Source organism: Engystomops pustulosus, chromosome 6 (assembly GCF_040894005.1).
Source record: "Engystomops pustulosus chromosome 6, aEngPut4.maternal, whole genome shotgun sequence".
Lineage (NCBI taxonomy): Eukaryota > Metazoa > Chordata > Amphibia > Anura > Leptodactylidae > Engystomops > Engystomops pustulosus.
In genome coordinates this window covers 188,147,398-188,165,316 of record NC_092416.1, presented here as the reverse complement: position 1 = coordinate 188,165,316, position 17,919 = coordinate 188,147,398, and the positions used below count along the sequence as shown (strand labels likewise).

The window sequence follows — 17,919 nt, the reverse complement described above, 5'->3', positions numbered from 1 at the left end:
TTACAGAGACCATAGAGCACAGCAGTGTGAGGACACACCACTAGTGCATATGGAGAAACTACAATCCTGAAATACAAATCCATATTTTAGAATTCTTCTGCTACTGAAAACGTATCTCCTACTAACAATGTACACAAAGATATAATATCACATCTCTCCATGGACAATACATAACACTGGCTGCACAGAGCACAGCAGTGTGAGGACACACCTCCAGTGCATGTGAAGAAGCTGCAATCCTGGAATATAAATCCATGTTTAAGAATCTTACTGCTACTGAAAACATATACAAATTTGTGATCCTGTATCTCTCCAGGGATAATGCATGACACTTGCTGCAGAGAGCTCAGTGTACAGCAGTGTGAGGACACAACCCAGTGCACTTGGCAAAGCTACAATCCTTGAATATAAATCCATATTTTAGGATCTTACTGCTACTGACAAGATATACAAAGGTCTGATCACATATCTCTCCGGGAATAATGCATAACACTGGCTGCAGAGAGCTCAGAGCACAGCAGTGTGAGGACACGCCCTCAGTATACTTGGAGAATCTACAATCCTGGAATATAAATCCATATTTCACAGTCCTGCTGCTACTAGGCCAGTTCAGTAATGGCTTCACTCAAAAGAGCTATACAGAAGCTCAGGTTTTGGGCTTCCATGTGGAAGTACTAATTAACCATTGTGACGCATCGTATAATCTATGATATATCCATATCCAGGCCATGTTGGGGGGAGGAGGGATATGATGCATGGTCCTGATCCGGCACAGTCCTTTATCCATTGTTCTGGCTCATTCACCAAGAAAACCCATGAGGACATTTGTCTCTTCCCATCACACATTCCCTTAAATCATGAAGGCGGCAAAGGCCGTTCTCCTCAATAACACAGCTGAGCAGTGAAGGATAGCCTGCAGTGACCCGGGGAAGGGTGTCAGTCTATGCTGCAGGCTTGGTGACCATGCATGTAGACCCCCTAAGGACAGCAATAGACGTAGTCACCATATGTCTATTACCTGTACCATGGCTATCAGCTAGTCGACATAGATCCGGGTAGCCTCCAAATGCAGTTGTCTTCTGCTGGACCTCTAGTTCCCAGTATGGGGTTAAAGTCTAGGCCCAATGGAGGATCCTCTGGTAGACTGGTGGGCTAGTCCAACCATCCTACTGCTCAGAAAGTCAAGGATCTCCTCTAAAGTATCTCATTCCACTGCAGGACTCCACTCCGAGAGGAACAATCAGGTACTATCAGGCCCTCCAATCCATAGGGAATATGCAAATAGGGTTTCTTAACCCCCTTTAAGACATCTGATAATGTCCCATTGTTATGGGGGAGCTCTCCAGCTATAAAGACAATAACATAACTCATCTCTCCGGTGATTCTTAGGGAGAAGGTTATAAATAAGATCTGGATTGTCCAGACATTTCTGGATACATTAGTGGTACAGAACATTCAGCTCATAAAGACTTGCGCTCTGTACTCCTCCACTTTCTGCTGCGGAGCTATTTCGGGGTTGAGTGGGTGTCCTCAGTGATGAGATGCCTCAGGAAAATATTATGTGTAATCTCGGGTACAATTATTCAGCACTTGGATCCTTGGATATTGAATGTAGTGGAAAAAGACCTCGGTGCGTTGTGTCCCAGTCCCAGACGTGGAAGTGATTGACTGTTTGTGGCAGGACAAATCCGTGTCATCTCCCTGACCAAACACAACCCCATTTCACTGTTATTTTGAGGGCAGTAATCTGGGCTCTGTAGAAGCTTTGGAGGAGCTCTATGGCACATTGTCACGGGGGTTCCCACATCGCGGGTCTCTGGCTCATCCGTGCCCCTCCCTCCCGGCACCGCCAGTGCCACTCGTCTGTCCCCGCCCCGGAGTCCTGGCCTTGCTCCGTGCGCGTCCCCGTGTTCCAGGGCGCGTGTGTCGGCTTCAGGAAATTTAAATGGCCAGAGCACCATTAATTGGTGCTGACGATTTCCCCAGAAGGCTCTCCCATCACACCCTGCCGGATCTATGTGCCTCACAGCTCCTTAGCGATTCTCCTGTGTCTCCTGCGTTTCTGCTCCCGTGTGTTACTGCTCCTGAGTTCCCGTGTCCCGTGTGCCTGTGTTCCCGTTCCCATCTGCCTGGACCTCCCGTTGCTGACCCCGGATTGGACTTGACCCGGCATCTCTGCCGCCTGCCCTGACCCTGTGCCTGGACCTGACCATGAGACTGTCTCCTGCTAAGGTACCTCCACCTCAGCTGCCTCCGTGGGCTAGTCACACCTGTGGAACGACCTGGTGGTACTCTCCTGCAGCAAGACCATCCCGATTCGCGGCGGGCTCCAGGTGTCGGCTAGTAGCACCTCTCGCGGTGGTCCAGTGGATCCACGCATCCCGAATCCGGACACACAGCTTTATGAGGGCACTGTGTGGCAAGTGTGGGGCAAGTATCTCATTAAGAGGGTTATTGCTGGAAACATTGATATTGTCAGCATTAGTTTTGGGAACAATGTGTGTGCCATCACTTCCAGTCAGGAGCAATACTTGTATAGAAATAATTTTGGGGGCAAATTGAGGAACAAAATATGTCTGGAAAACAAACCCTGCAGAGACAAGGTATGGGTAGAAGGAGAAGAATCAAGGTGATCCGGGCTGAATGGAGAAGATAAGGAAAGAGAATGAATACAATCAGAGAGGACATCGCCTGCAGGTCACTGGATATAATTGTTATCTCATGATCTCCCGCATACTGTAAGTACCACCTGTCCTGTCTTCTGCTGGCAGCGCTGGGCTGAGAGGGTTTAACACTTGAGTGGTTTTGCTGAGCTGCCTCTCAGTTAGTTAATTAACCATCGGTAAAGCTTCCTTGAGACTGGGATTTACTGCCAGTTATTTCATGACCTGATTATCTGGATTCTGGTGGAAACGTTGCATAGTTTTGGGCCTTACTTAAGGTCCGTTGTCACTCACCTGACGCTATCATTTGGGTCAGGTGCTCTTTACTGAAAAGATGCTGTCAGGTGGGTAACAACCGCCCTAAATTGAGGGACAAAACTGTTTACAATATTTTCACCAGAAACCACATCAGACAGAGTAGCACGCAGACGGGCAGTCAAATAACTGACAGTAATTGCCAGTCTCATGGATTCTTGATTGCCGCTTAATGACCTGACTGAGAGGCAGCTGAGCAAAACCACTCATGCCTTAAACCTTTGTCTACCTCTCGACCCAGCAAAGAAGATCTCATACGTATCCATCAGTACAACCAAATTACATAAATTACACATGTATATAATGTTTATAGACAGGTTTCACAGCATAGCCCCATTTACTGTAAAAACCCTCCAGATAGTGATTGTATCATAGCTTCCTGCAATGGTTACATGGATCTGGGGATATGATATGAGATCAGGCCTCATACACTGTACATAGTAATAGGATGCGCTCGCTGTCAGCGTTCCAGGTACATCTCAGACCTTGCACATCCCTGGTAATGAGATTATGGCTTCTCCTTGGATGCCGTAGTAAAGAGGTTAAGATGAAGCAAGGAGATTAGAGGTCAGCTCTGCAGGACGGCGCCTGTCACACTGTGGGCCTGATGATACTATAGGTGCTTTTTGATAAAAAAAACCTCTGGGGCTTATTTACTAAGCGATATTTAGCAAGCGAATCGGGGCGCGTGCCTTCAGACAATCCGACGGATTCAGACAAACCGTGGGATTAAAGGGGTTATCCGGGTTTAAAAAAATTTTTATGTCCGGGCTGGGGAGGGCTATTTAAACACAATAAACATCTACTTACCTCCTCCGGTGCTGTTGATGTCCCGCGCCGCGGCCCGTCTTCTCCGTGCGCCGGTTTCAGTACAAGGACGCACAGGGAGCTTCCGGCCGGCCGGATGCTCCCATGCGCACCATCTCCCAGCGCTTACAACGCTGAGAGATAGGGACGGATAGGAGGAGCCGGCCACATCCCGGACCGGAAGCTCCCTGTGCGCGGCTTCTGTGCCCCTGTAAACAAACAGGGGCACGGATCGAAGGGACCGCGGCGCGGGACATCAGCGGCACCGGAGGAGGTAAGTACAGGTTTATTATGTTTAAATATATTTTGGAGTTCTGGAAGCTGAAGCTGCCAAGTCGGCCAACCGAGCGACCACCATCTCAAATCTCCCACCATTCCTCCTGCTGTGACTTGAAATTAACTATAAAATAAATACAAAGCTAAAACATTACAAAATCACACAACATCTTAATAACATAGGGAGGGAGGGACAGCTTGAGTGTCGCCTCAAAGAGGGAGTTATCCTTGAGTGATCAGTCATATATATACCCTCAGCTCCTGTAGGAGGGGAGGACGTCACGAGGTAACAGGGGAGGAGTGAGAACACATCTTAAAGGCACAGATCACCAACCCTATTAAAGTGCAATAGTAACCAAACGTTTACCCCTTTGCATCTAATAACGCCAGCCCCCAGTCTAGGGGTACCTTCCTTAAACAGCCAGGTGTACCCCACAAATACTTAATTACACCGAGAGGAAGATGGTGAACTCCGGCGGACCTGATGGAGGAAGCGACACATTTAGCAAATCCGGCGCAAGATCTTCTAGAATCGCGGCAGACCGTAGGAGGACGTATGTAAGTCTGCAAGCTTGTGGCCGTACATACATCCCCCATAGATTGTCAGTGGGCGCACGGAGCGATACGGTCCTATCTTTCCCCATGTTACGGACCTTACGTTTTGCATTGCTATGGAGAGGGGAGGGGTCACTCCTCCTTCTTCTCCATCGTGGCTCACGTGGCCCGGGTATACGTCAGTGTGAATCCAGCCTTATACTGTACATATCCAACAATGATACTCTGCTGCCATCTCCTGCCCAAACTGAGTGTCTACATCCACATCACACCCTGCCTGCCACAAGGAGTTACACATTTTACATTAGTGATGCCAATTCCAGCTCTTAGTGATCCGGCTTATTAGGCTCAGCTCACTAAGAAGAGCCGGCTCTTCTGGCTCCTGAATGGCTCCCTATAAAATATATAATATGGAGCCGCAGGCAAGTCAGTCACCCCACACCACTCCACTCTTCACCCGATTATATTGGGTTAAAGGGGGCGTGGTGATCCAGTTAGGGGCGGGGTTAGTTCACATCAAAACAGCAGCTCTGAGAGGCGATTCGGACACCATGCAAAGAAATTCCAGCAGATATCACAGAAGGTCCTGTGTTACGTGTACCGTGGCCTGTTAGGACCTTTTGGAGTGAAAAAGCTTTTGATTTCGGTGAATGTGTCCTCCTAATGCTCCAAATTCAACAAATGACCATTTTCAGTTCTTAACAACCTATAAAATGCTTTGAAAGCTCTGCAGAATAATAACTGTGCATCCAAGGTTTTTTTTTTTTTAATTTTTGTAGAATATCCTGTTATCATTGGGAGGTTTGTTCAATGATATTTACACTCTTATGGGTGATGACTTTTATTATACTGACTGTCATTTGCATCGAAAATCAGAGATAAATGTAATTTTGATAATAACTCTAGGCTTTGTCTAAGGCTGTGGGTCAGGCTCACCCTTGAGTTTGCTCCATAGAGATGCACACAGTTTTCTGCCCAGGCAGCAGAGTCAACCTGGCTCCTCCTGTCAGCCATCTGACTATTGGATCAGGGCTGAAGTTCTCCTAAATTCCTCTACAATGGATTCATACCCAAAGCCAACCAATCCCCCACCCTGTGTGTGCCTGCAGGAAGGATACAGTATATACCATATTTTTCGGACTATAAGACGCACTAAAAATCCTTTGATTCTCTCAGAAATCAATGGTGCGCCTTATATATGAACCTTACTTACAGACAACAGCTGCCTCGAGCTGTGCACAGGTCTGCCACCTGCTGGTCATTCATCTTATACTCCGGTGCGCCTTATATATGAACCTAGACGTTTTAGCAGGCACTTATTGATGGTGCGCCTTATAATCCGGTGCACCTTATAGTTCAAAAAATACGGTACTCGTGTATAAGCCAAGTTTTTCAGCACAAAAAATGTGCTGAAAAACCCATCTCGTGTTATACATGAGTGTATAAAAGAATAAACTTACATACTCACCTTTCTCCACTCGCCGATGCTCCTCTTCTCTTCCCTTGTAGCAGAGCTGCATCCATGCGCTCTGCCCGTCTGTGCACACTATGATGTCATCAGCGACGACTCCTCCTAGTTATAGCTGGGGGGCAGAGCACATGGACGTATCTCTGCCCGCTCTGCGATGAGGGAATAGAAGAAGCGAGAGGAACCGCAGGGAGCATCAGAAGTGTGTAAGCTGATTTCTTCATGAACCGCTGTGCTGCAGGACAATTCATCAGGGGGGGCTGCAGAGCATTACATTATTTGGAGGACTGCAGGACATTTTGTTAATAGGTGGCTGCGGGGCATTTCATTGTTTGAGGGGCTACATTGGGCATTATTTTTTATTTGGGTGGGTTTCTGCAGGACATTTCATTACTAGGGGGGGCTGCTGGGGATTACAATACTAGGAGAGGCTGTGACCAATGCATTTACCAATACCAAGTTTTCCCAGTTTTTACCATTTGTGGTAAAATTAGGGGACTTGGCTTATACTCGGGTCGCGTTATACTCGGGTATATACGGTAGTTTACAATCTGTCGCTTTGTTGAACTGTTTGCCATTAAAGAGAGTGAATTATTTTTGGATTCCCATTATCCAGTGTGACATTGTCTAGTCTGGCTGCTGCCGCTAACATCGTGGGCCTCCCCTTCACCATCTGCCCAGGGATCCGTTATCACACACACACGGGGAGCACCGTAGGGGGATCCCTCATCTATATCGTGGCTTCCCCCTCTTCTTGCTCTTCCCCGCTGGCCCTGTCGGGTGTGGATGAGGCTTGTTCACCTGGACTAAGTCACCTGGGGGGTGCACGTTGTAAAGATATTTGCCCCCTACATGTATAAAGTAAATCCCACACCAGGCAGATACGGCTGAGCAGTGCAGCTCCTGGTGAGAGACTTTACCCTGAAGATATGGGGGGGGGATCTGTCGTGAATATATGGGGGGATGTATACTCCATGATGGGTGGGTTAGTGGGTACCTGAGGCCGGGGGCTGCACACTGAGGCCCAGGCCCTGCACAAGGTCCTGTGAAACTCGATGCCGCTGCCCCCTCTCAGGATTATACCCAGGGGCTTAAATTATCTCCTCCAACTTCTGCACAGCTGACTCCTATTTATATCCCCCCAGTGGTCGCTCAAGGACTGAGTGATCTCTAGTGCAGCACCGGAGCCCGTATACCGTAAGTAACATATAGGATCTTATTATACGCTGTATATTATATGTGTCCTGTAATATAATGATCGGGGCTAAGGATCACATGATCACCGGGGGGGGGGGGGAAGGGGGGATCTGCTGAACCTCCAAATACTCCCGGGCTCACGTATGTCTGCTATTCAGTATATAGACCCTTATAGTGATAGTATAGGTGATACTACCTCATTACCACCGCCATATAGTGCACACATAGTATTACACCCATTGTCATTACCACCGCCATATAGTGCACTGATAGTATTACACCCATTGTCATTACCACCGCCATATAGTGCACACATAGTATTACACCCATTGTCATTACCACCGCCATATAGTGCACAGATAGTATCACACCCATTGTCATTACCACCGCCATATAGTGCACAGATAGTATCACACCCATTGTCATTACCACCGCCATATAGTGCACAGATAGTATCACACCCATTGTCATTACCACCGCCATATAGTGCACAGATAGTATCACACCCATTGTCATTACCACCGCCATATAGTGCACAGATAGTATTACACCCATTGTCATTACCACCGCCATATAGTGCACAGATAGTATCACACCCATTGTCATTACCACCGCCATATAGTGCACAGATAGTATTACACCCATTGTCATTACCACCGCCATATAGTGCACAGATAGTATCACACCGCTCCTCGGGGCACATTGTGTCAGTGCAGCTCCTATATTTTGTGGTGATAATCCCAATATGTGATTAATAGACCCCAATATCACCCAATATACAGGCAGTGGGGTCTGTCATGGGATCGCTCTGTCAATAATAATAATAATAATAATAATAATAAGAGTTGTCTGAATAATGACAATGATAATCTGTGAGAAGATGTATCTGTATACACCAGTGCCTGGAGCCTGTGTCACAGTGTAATCCCCCCATAGACAACCACAAAGCCCAGAGCCTAGTGGAGAGAGGCTGTGTCTATGGCAGGGGGATTGTGGAGCTTCTGGGTTCAGATCCCGGGCTGGGCATGAATTGTTTTAATATTATTATTATGATATTATGTTAAAAGTTTGGGGCGTGATTAGGGGTGTGGCTTAGGGGGGATTGCCGACATTTTGTGTCCCTCTTGCCCTTGTGGGTATGATGTAGTATACAGGGACCGTTTTAGACAAAGTGGGGCTCTGGGCAAAACTAAAAGTGGGGCCCCAAAATAAAACTTTTATGAACAGTCACATTCAGTACAGTATATCAGGAGGGGCCCTGGACAGGACAGGGGGCCCTGAGCAAATGCCCAGTTTGCAGCCCTTTAGCGCCGGCCCTGGTAGTATACAGTGTAAGGCTACATTCAGACGACTGTATAGGGGACGCGGTATGCATTTTATACTACATGGCAGCACGCTGTATGCATTTTATACTACATGGCGATATGCTGTACGCATCTTATACTACATGGCGATATGCTGTATGCATTATATACTACATGGCGGCACGCTGTATGCATTTTATACTACATGGCGATATGCTGTACGCATCTTATACTACATGGCGATATGCTGTATGCATTATATACTACATGGTGTTACGCTGTATGCATTTTATACTACATGGCAGCACGCTGTATGCATTTTATACTACATGGTGTTATGCTGTATGCATTTTATACTACATGGCGGCACGCTGTATGCATTTTATACTACATGGTGTTACGCTGTATGTATTTTATACTACATGGTGTTATGCTGTATGCTGTTATGCTGTATGCATTTTATACTACATGGCGGCACGCTGTATGTATTTTATACTACATGGTGTTATGCTGTATGCATTTTATACTACATGGTGTTATGCTGTATGCATTTTATACTACATGGCGGCACGCTGTATGCATTTTATACTACATGGTGTTATGCTGTACGCATCTTATACTACATGGCGATACGCTGTATGCATTTTATACTACATGGCGGTACGCTGTATGCATTATATACTACATGGCGATACGCTGTATGCATTTTATACTACATGGCGGTACAATGTATGCATTATATACTACATGGCGGCACACTGTATGCATTATATACTACATGACAGTACGCTGTATGCATTTTATACTACATGGCGCCACGCTGTATGCATTTTATACTACATGGCGGTACGCTGTATATATTTTCGACATTATTTACAGTTATAAAAATCAATCAAAAACACTTTCGCCTCCGCCTAGTCGAAAAAAAAGCAAACCAAAAAGGACCAAAAAGCCCCGTAGTGACGACTCTGTGTGATCTTTTCCTTTCACCTGTCTGCAGGTACGAGCCATGGGCCTCCTCACGTTTATGATCCTCCCGCTGCTCGTCCTGGGGATAAGCGGCGTCATCTACATCTACCGGGAGGTCGTGCGCCTCATGTCCCGATCTGCCGTCAAAAATAAAGTAGTGGTGATTACAGACGCCGTGTCCGGGCTGGGGAAAGGTGAGAGGGTCTCTGACCTGGTGTGGGGAAGGGGGGGAGCGATGTACCCTGGTGTGGGGGGCGTTGTACCCTGGTGTGGGGGGGCGTTGTACCATGGTGTGGGGGGCGTTGTACCCTGGTGTGGGGGGCGTTGTACCCTGGTGTGGGGGGGCGTTGTACCCTGGTGTGGGGGGCGTTGTACCCTGGTGTGGGGGGGCGTTGTACCCTGGTGTGGGGGGGCCTTGTACCCTGGTGTGGGGGGGCCTTGTACCCTGGTGTGGGGGTGTTGTACCCTGGTGTGGGGGGTCTTATACCCTGGTGTGGGGGGGTTGTACCCTGGTGTGGGGGGCCTTGTTCCCATAATATACAGTCATGATTGGGAGGTCGGTAGGAGCTCAAAACAATTCTAAAAACCCTTTTTGTTGCAGAATGTTCCCGGGTTTTCCACTCTGCCGGAGCGCGTTTGGTCCTATGCGGAAAAACATGGGAGAAACTGGAAGCGCTCCATGACGCCCTGATCAGCGTGGCCGACCCCAGTGTGGTAGGTGCTGCCGGGTCACAGGTCATAGGGAGGCCACAGAATACACCCTGACCCCGATTATCTCTACCCCAGACCTTCACCCCGAAGCTGGTGCTCCTGGACATCAGCGACGTCAGCAACATTGAGGCCGTGGGCAAAGAGATCCAGGATTGTTACGGCTGCGTCGACGTCCTGATCAATAACGCCAGCATGAAGACCAAGGGCCCCGCGCACAGCGTCACCCTGGAGCTCGACAAGAAGATCATGGACGCCAATTATTTCGGCCCCATCACCTTAATCAAAAGTATGTTTATTGTGCTAGGTATTGTCCCTGGAGAGATGTGTAATCAGACCTCACACTGCTGTGCTCTGTGCTCTCTGCAGCCAGTGCTATGTATTGTCCCTGGAGAGATGTGTAATCAGACCTCACACTGCTGTGCTCTGTGCTCTCTGCAGCCAGTGTTATGTATTGTCCCTGGAGAGATGTGTAATCAGACCTCACACTGCTGTGCTCTGTGCTCTCTGCAGCCAGTGCTATGTATTGTCCCTGGAGAGATGTGTAATCAGACCTCACACTGCTGTGCTCTGTGCTCTCTGCAGCCAGTGTTATGTCTCTGGAGAGATGTGTAATCAGACCTCACACTGCTGTGCCCTGTGCTCTCTGCAGCCAGTGTTATGTACTGTCCCTAGAGAGATGTGTGATACCTCACACTGCTGTGCTCTGTGCTCTCTGCAGCCAGTGTTATGTATAGTCCCTGGAGAGATGTGTAATCAGACCTCACACTGCTGTGCTCTGTGCTCTCTGCAGCCAGTGTTATGTATTGTCCCTGGAGAGATGTCTAATCAGACCCCACACTGCTGTGCTCTGTGCTCTCTGCAGCCAGTGTTATGTACTGTCCCTGGAGGGATGTGTAATCAGACCTCACAATGCTGTGCTCTGTCCTCTCTGCAGCCAGTGTTATGTATTGTCCCTGGAGAGATGTGTAATCAGACCTCAAACTGCTGTGCTCTGTGCTCTCTGCAGCCAGTGTTATGTATTGTCCCTGGAGAGATGTGTAATCAGACCTCACACTGCTGTGCTCTGTGCTCTCTGCAGCCAGTGTTATGTATTGTCCCTGGAGAGATGTGTAATTATACCTCACACTGCTGTACTCTGTGCTCTCTGCAGCCAGTGTTATGTATTGTCCCTGGAGAGATGTGTAATCAGACCTCACACTGCTGTGCTCTGAGCTCTCTGCAGCCAGTGTTATGTATTGTCCCTGGAGAGATGTGTAATCAGACCTCACACTGCTGTGCTCTGTGCTCCCTGCAGCCAGTGTTATGTATTGTCCCTGGAGAGATGTGTAATCAGACCTCACACTGCTGGGCTCTGTGCTCTCTGCAGCCAGTGTTATGTACTGTCCCTGGAGAGATGTGTAATCAGACCTCACACTGCTGTGCTCTGTGCTCTCTGCAGCCAGTGTTATGTATTGTTACTGGAGAGATGTGTAATCAGACCTCACACTGCTGTGCTCTGTGCTCTCTGCAGCCAGTGTTATGTCCCTGGGGAGATGTGTAATCAGACCTCACACTGCTGTGCTCTGTGCTCTCTGCAGCCAGTGTTATGTACTGTCCCTGGAGAGATGTGTAATCAGACCTCACACTGCTGTGCTCTGTGCTCTCTGCAGCCAGTGTTATGTATTGTCCCTAGAGAGATGTGTAATCAGACCTCACACTGCTGTGCTCTGTGCTCTCTGCAGCCAGTGTTATGTATAGTCCCTGGAGAGATGTGTAATCAGACCTCACACTGCTGTGCTCTGTGCTCTCTGCAGCCAGTGTTATGTATTGTCCCTGGAGAGATGTGTAATCAGACCTCACACTGCTGTCCTATGTGCTCTCTGCAGCCAGTGTTATGTATAGTCCCTGGAGAGATGTGTAATCAGACCTCACACTGCTGTGCTCTGTGCTCTCTGCAGCCAGTGTTATGTCCCTGGAGAGATGTGTAATCAGACCTCACACTGCTGTGCTCTGTGCTCTCTGCAGCCAGTGTTATGTATTGTCCCCAGAGAGATGTGTAATCAGACCTCACACTGCTGTGCTCTGTGCTCTCTGCAGCCAGTGTTATGTATTGTCCCTGGAGAGATGTGTAATCAGACCTCACACTGCTGTGCTCTGTGCTCTCTGCAGCCAGTGTTATGTACTGTCCCTGGAGTGATATGTAATCAGACCTCACACTGCTGTGCTCTGTGCTCTCTGCAGCCAGTGTTATGTATTGTCCCTGGAGAGATGTGTAATCAGACCTCACAATGCTGTGCTCTGTGCTCTCTGCAGCCAGTGTTATGTATTGTCCCTGGAGAGATGTGTAATCATACCTCACACTGCTGTGCTCTGTGCTCTCTGCAGCCAGTGTTATGTATTGTCCCTGGAGAGATGTGTAATCAGACCTCACACTGCTGTGCTCTGTGCTCTCTGCAGCCAGTGTTATGTATTGTCCCTGGAGAGATGTGTAATCAGACCTCACACTGCTGTGCTCTGTGCTCTCTGCATCCAGTGTTATGTATTGTCCCTGGAGAGATGTGTAATCAGAGCTCACACTGCTGTGCTCTGTGCTCCCTGCAGCCAGTGTTATGTATTGTCCCTGGAGAGATGTGTAATCAGACCTCACACTGCTGTGCTCTGTGCTCTCTGCAGCCAGTGTTATGTATTGTCCCTGGAGAGATGTGTAATCAGACCTCACACTGCTGTGCTCTGTGCTCTCTGCAGCCAGTGTTATGTATTGTCCCTGGAGAGATGTGTAATCAGACCTCACACTGCTGTGCTCTGTGCTCTCTGCAGCCAGTGTTATGTATTGTCCCTGGAGAGATGTGTAATCAGACCTCACACTGCTGTGCTCTGTGCTCTCTGCAGCCAGTGTTATGTATTGTCCCTGGAGAGATGTGTAATCAGACCTCACACTGCTGTGCTCTGTGCACTCTGCAGCCAGTGTTATGTATTGTCTCTGGGGAGATGTGTAATCAGACCATGTATATGTTAGTAGCAGCAGGACTGTGAAGAATGGATAAGTTTTCCAGAGATTGTAGCTTCTACTCTGGCTGTCCTCACACTGCTGTTCTCCTTGCTCTCTACAGACAGTGTTAGTGCAGTTCTGTGCTGTGTGCAGTCAGTGTTTATGTATTGTCCCTTGAAATATGTGTAAACATAACTTTGTGTATGGGAGTAGCAGCAGGACTGAGAAATATGGATTTATATTCCAGGATTGTAGCTTCTTTAAGTGCACTGGGGGTGTGTCCTCTCACTGCTGTGCTCTGTGCAGACTGGGATATTTGTTGGCCCTGGAGATTGTCAGTACTGGGAAATATGTGGCAGCATTTTGTAGAGAAATTCCCTCTGATTTGCAGCAGAGCTTTATTATTTTTGTGCATTATGTATTATCCGAGATATTCCCAGTTTTTTCCATATGCTAATTAGGCAGTTGGTGCGCCTGAGCCGCGCCCTCAGCACCCGGAGCTCTGCTATTCCTCACTGAATCTGTTCTTCTTCCAATGTAGCCTCCTGGATGTCAGATGGAGAGGGTAGTAGTCCAGTCAGGGATAGTAGTGCTCCGAGGGCTGAGGACACGACCCAGGTGCATGACCGACCTAATTAGCATATGGATTAAATGGCTCAATGCAGAGAGCTAATGGCACAGCAGTGTGAGGACACATCCCGGTGCACTTGGAGAAGCTACAAACCTGGAATATAAATCCATATTTCACAGTCCTGCTGCTACTAACAACATACACAAAAGAGAGCACAGAGCACAGCAGTGTGAGGTCTGATTACACATCTCTCCAGGAACAATACATGACAATGGCTGCACAGAGCACAGAGCACAGCAGTGTGAGGTCTGATTACACATCTCTACAGGGACAGTACATAACACTGGCTGCAGAGAGCACAGAGCACAGCAGTGTGAGGTCTGATCACACATCTCTACAGGGACAATACATAACACTGGCTGCAGAGAGCACAGAGCACAGCAGTGTGAGGTCTGATTACACATCTCTCCAGGGACAGTACCTAACACTGGCTGCAGAGAGCACAGAGCACAGCAGTGTGAGGTCTGATTACACATCTCTCCAGGGACAATACATAACACTCGCTGCAGAGAGCACAGAGCACAGCAGTGTGAGGTCTGATTACACATCTCTCCGGGGACAATACATAACACTGGCTGCAGAGAGCACAGAGCACAGCAGTGTGAGGTCTGATTACACATCTCTCCAGGGACAATACATAACACTGGCTGCAGAGAGCACAGAGCACAGCAGTGTGAGGTCTGATTACACATCTCTCCAGGGACAGTACATAACACTGGCTACAGAGAGCACAGAGCACAGCAGTGTGAGGTCTGATTACATATCTCTCCAGGGACAATACAAAACACTGGCTGCAGAGAGCACAGAGCACAGCAGTGTGAGGTCTGATTACACATCTCTACAGGGACAGTACATAACACTGGCTGCAGAGAGCACAGAGCACAGCAGTGTGAGGTCTGATCACACATCTCTACAGGGACAGTACATAACACTCGCTACAGAGAGCACAGAGCACAGCAGTGTGAGGTCTGATTACACATCTCTCCGGGGACAATACATAACACTGGCTGCAGAGAGCACAGAGCACAGCAGTGTGAGGTCTGATTACACATCTCTCCAGGGACAATACATAACACTGGCTGCAGAGAGCACAGAGCACAGCAGTGTGAGGTCTGATTACACATCTCTCCAGGGACAGTACATAACACTGGCTACAGAGAGCACAGAGCACAGCAGTGTGAGGTCTGATTACATATCTCTCCAGGGACAATACAAAACACTGGCTGCAGAGAGCACAGAGCACAGCAGTGTGACGTCTGATTACACATCTCTACAGGGACAGTACATAACACTGGCTGCAGAGAGCACAGAGCACAGCAGTGTGAGGTCTGATCACACATCTCTACAGGGACAATACATAACACTCGCTGCAGAGAGCACAGAGCACAGCAGTGTGAGGTCTGATTACACATCTTTCCGGGGACAATACATAACACTGGCTGCAGAGAGCACAGAGCACAGCAGTGTGAGGTCTGATTACACATCTCTCCAGGGACAATACATAACACTGGCTGCAGAGAGCACAGAGCACAGCAGTGTGAGGTCTGATTACACATCTCTCCAGGGACAGTACATAACACTGGCTGCAGAGAGCACAGAGCACAGCAGTGTGAGGTCTGATTACATATCTCTCCAGGGACAATACATAGCACTGGCTGCAGAGAGCACAGAGCACAGCAGTGTGAGGTCTGATTACACATCTCTCCAGGGACAATACATAACACTGGCTGCAGAGAGCACAGAGCACAGCAGTGTGAGGACACACACCCAGTAAACTCCTGGAATATAAATCCTTATTTCACAGTCCTGCTTTTACTAATGTGCTGTGCTATGTGATGAATGTGATCCGCTCTCTTTCCCGGCAGCTCTTCTTCCTCACATGATTTCTCGGAGGACGGGTCAGATCGTTCTAGTGAACAACATCCAGGGAAAGCTGGGTGTCCCCTTCCGTGCGGCCTGTGAGTACACGTATCACCTGCGGGGGGCTCTGGTTACTGAGTGTGTGTGACAGCTGTGACTGTTGTGTGCAGACGCGGCCTCCAAGCACGCCATCCAGGGATTCTTCGACTGCCTGCGGGCCGAGGTGGAGGAGTTCGATGTCTTCGTCAGCACCGTCAGTCCTACGTTCATCCGGTCCTACCACGTCCAACCCGAGCCCGGGAACTGGGAAGCCTCCATCTGGAAATGTAAGGGGGCGGGAGGGGGCGGGGCTGTGACTACCTGGACTGATACATTGTTACATTGTATCATCTCGCAGTCTTTTTCAGGAAACTCTCTTACGGGGTGCACCCGGTGGAGGTGGCCGACGAGGTCCTGCGCACCGTCAGCCGCAGGAAACAGGAGGTCTTCATGGCCAACCCCGTCCCCAAGGCCGCGCTCTACGTCAGGACCTTCCTCCCGGAGCTCTTCTTCGCTGTGGTGGCCACCGGGGTGAAGGAAAAACACTTTGTAGAAGAGGAGAAATAAACCAAATCCTAGAAAATCCCTTCCCCTCTCCCTGCAGCCTCCGATTTATTACCCTGCTCCAGAATTATCCTAAAATATCTCTGATACAAAGCTCCAAACCCTCTGCGGGGCCTTTGTAGGTCGGTGCATACAGGTCTTCCATTGACTTCAATGATAAACCTGTATGCAGTGAGCTCCCTCTAGAGGCCACATCAGGCACAGGATTTGGTGATCTGTATCAGAAAACAGATCTTATGGTGTGAACAGATTCCTAGCTTTCCACCATCCAGACCTCACACTGCTGTGCTCTGTGCTCCTAGTGAGGGACACTATAGGAGGCTCCTGGGTAGGTGCAAAGCACAGAGTTACTATAATGAACATAGTTTGCACCAGATTTAGAAACCTGCTGCATTTTCTTACACTTCTGGAGTTGACGCCCCTTCCTACATCGCCCCCTACTGGCGAGAGATTGGGACAATTTTTGGCGTAGAAAACCACGCCCACTTTCCCCGCCCACCAAGCAAACATTGAGTGATGTGGAATGTCGCAAAATAAGCCCAAAAAAGTTACAGTAACTTTTCGGAATTTAATGACTAAGCCCCTCCTCCCTCAATCCGCTGTGTACACCCCCTTCCTTTCCTGCCCTACCTGCCCCAGTAGAGGGCGGGTCTCCCCATTACCTGCCCCTATATGAGAATGGGGTAGTAAGAGCTGAAATATGGGACGTGTGGGCTATGAGAGTGATGCATGATGGGATGTTAGAGCCTGTATAATGTACAGAGGTGATATAAAGGGGATGAATAGAATGTGACTGGTGTGACCCATACGTGGCCGGCGCCACCTGCTGGTACCTGACAGGGTGTATCGGGTCCGGGGCTTATTATACTGGATGTGACTAGAAGTGTAAATGGGGGGACCCCCACCACAATGGACCCCAGAACAAGCAGCCGCTTCTACATGTGGCTCGTCCAGTCCCTCTGATAAGTGGGGCCACTGCTGATTTTGGGGTTCCCTTTCCAGACTGAGGGGGAGGTCGGCTACACGGGGGATGGGGCTGGATATTATATATGACATCACTCGCTGTAATATAAGCAGACGCCTTAGAGAAATAAAACATTGACAAACCTCGGGTCCTTGCATCTTTATTCTGTGGGAGGAGGTGTCAGGGGGTCACAGCATCGGGGGTTGTGCTACTTCTTTCCACCTTTAGTCCTTGATGCCGAAGCAAATTATCAGCTGGGGGCCCTCTTCTGATTTCACTCTGAGGGATGGATTTATACTCCAGGATTGTAGCTTATCCAAGTTCAAGGGGGTGTATCCTCACACTGCTGTTCCCTGTGCTCTCTGCAGCCAGTGTTATGTATTGTCCCTGGAGAGATGTGTAATCAGACATCACACTGCTGTGCTCTGTGCTCTCTGCAGCCAGTGTTATGTATTGTCCCTGGAGAGATGTGTAATTATACTTCACACTGCTGTGCTCTGTGCTCTCTGCAGCCAGTGTTATGTATTGTCCCTGGAGAGATGTGTAATCAGACCTCACACTGCTGTGCTCTGTGCTCTCTGCAGCCAGTGTTATGTATTGTCCCTGGAGAGATGTGTAATCATACCTC

The 17,919-nt window shown here is 48.7% G+C and overlaps 1 protein-coding gene across 3 annotated transcripts in view; it reads left to right on the top strand.

Moving 5' to 3' along the window:
* DHRS7C (dehydrogenase/reductase 7C) overlaps nucleotides 1-17,437 on the top strand; it is a 34,918-nt gene extending 17,481 nt beyond the window's left edge. Inside the window, exons 2-8 of one of the 3 annotated variants that reach the window (XM_072112762.1) lie at nucleotides 7,230-7,281; nucleotides 9,586-9,748; nucleotides 10,156-10,268; nucleotides 10,341-10,551; nucleotides 15,730-15,822; nucleotides 15,895-16,050; nucleotides 16,122-17,437. In XM_072112762.1, the coding sequence (XP_071968863.1) occupies nucleotides 9,595-9,748; nucleotides 10,156-10,268; nucleotides 10,341-10,551; nucleotides 15,730-15,822; nucleotides 15,895-16,050; nucleotides 16,122-16,330 (936 nt within the window). In that variant the 5' untranslated portion in view covers nucleotides 7,230-7,281; nucleotides 9,586-9,594 and the 3' untranslated portion in view covers nucleotides 16,331-17,437. The remainder of the gene's footprint in view (nucleotides 1-7,229; nucleotides 7,282-9,585; nucleotides 9,749-10,155; nucleotides 10,269-10,340; nucleotides 10,552-15,729; nucleotides 15,823-15,894; nucleotides 16,051-16,121) is intronic. The other 2 variants (XM_072112763.1, XM_072112761.1) reach the window with 2 other exon arrangements.
* Nucleotides 17,438-17,919: the final 482 nt, after the last annotated feature.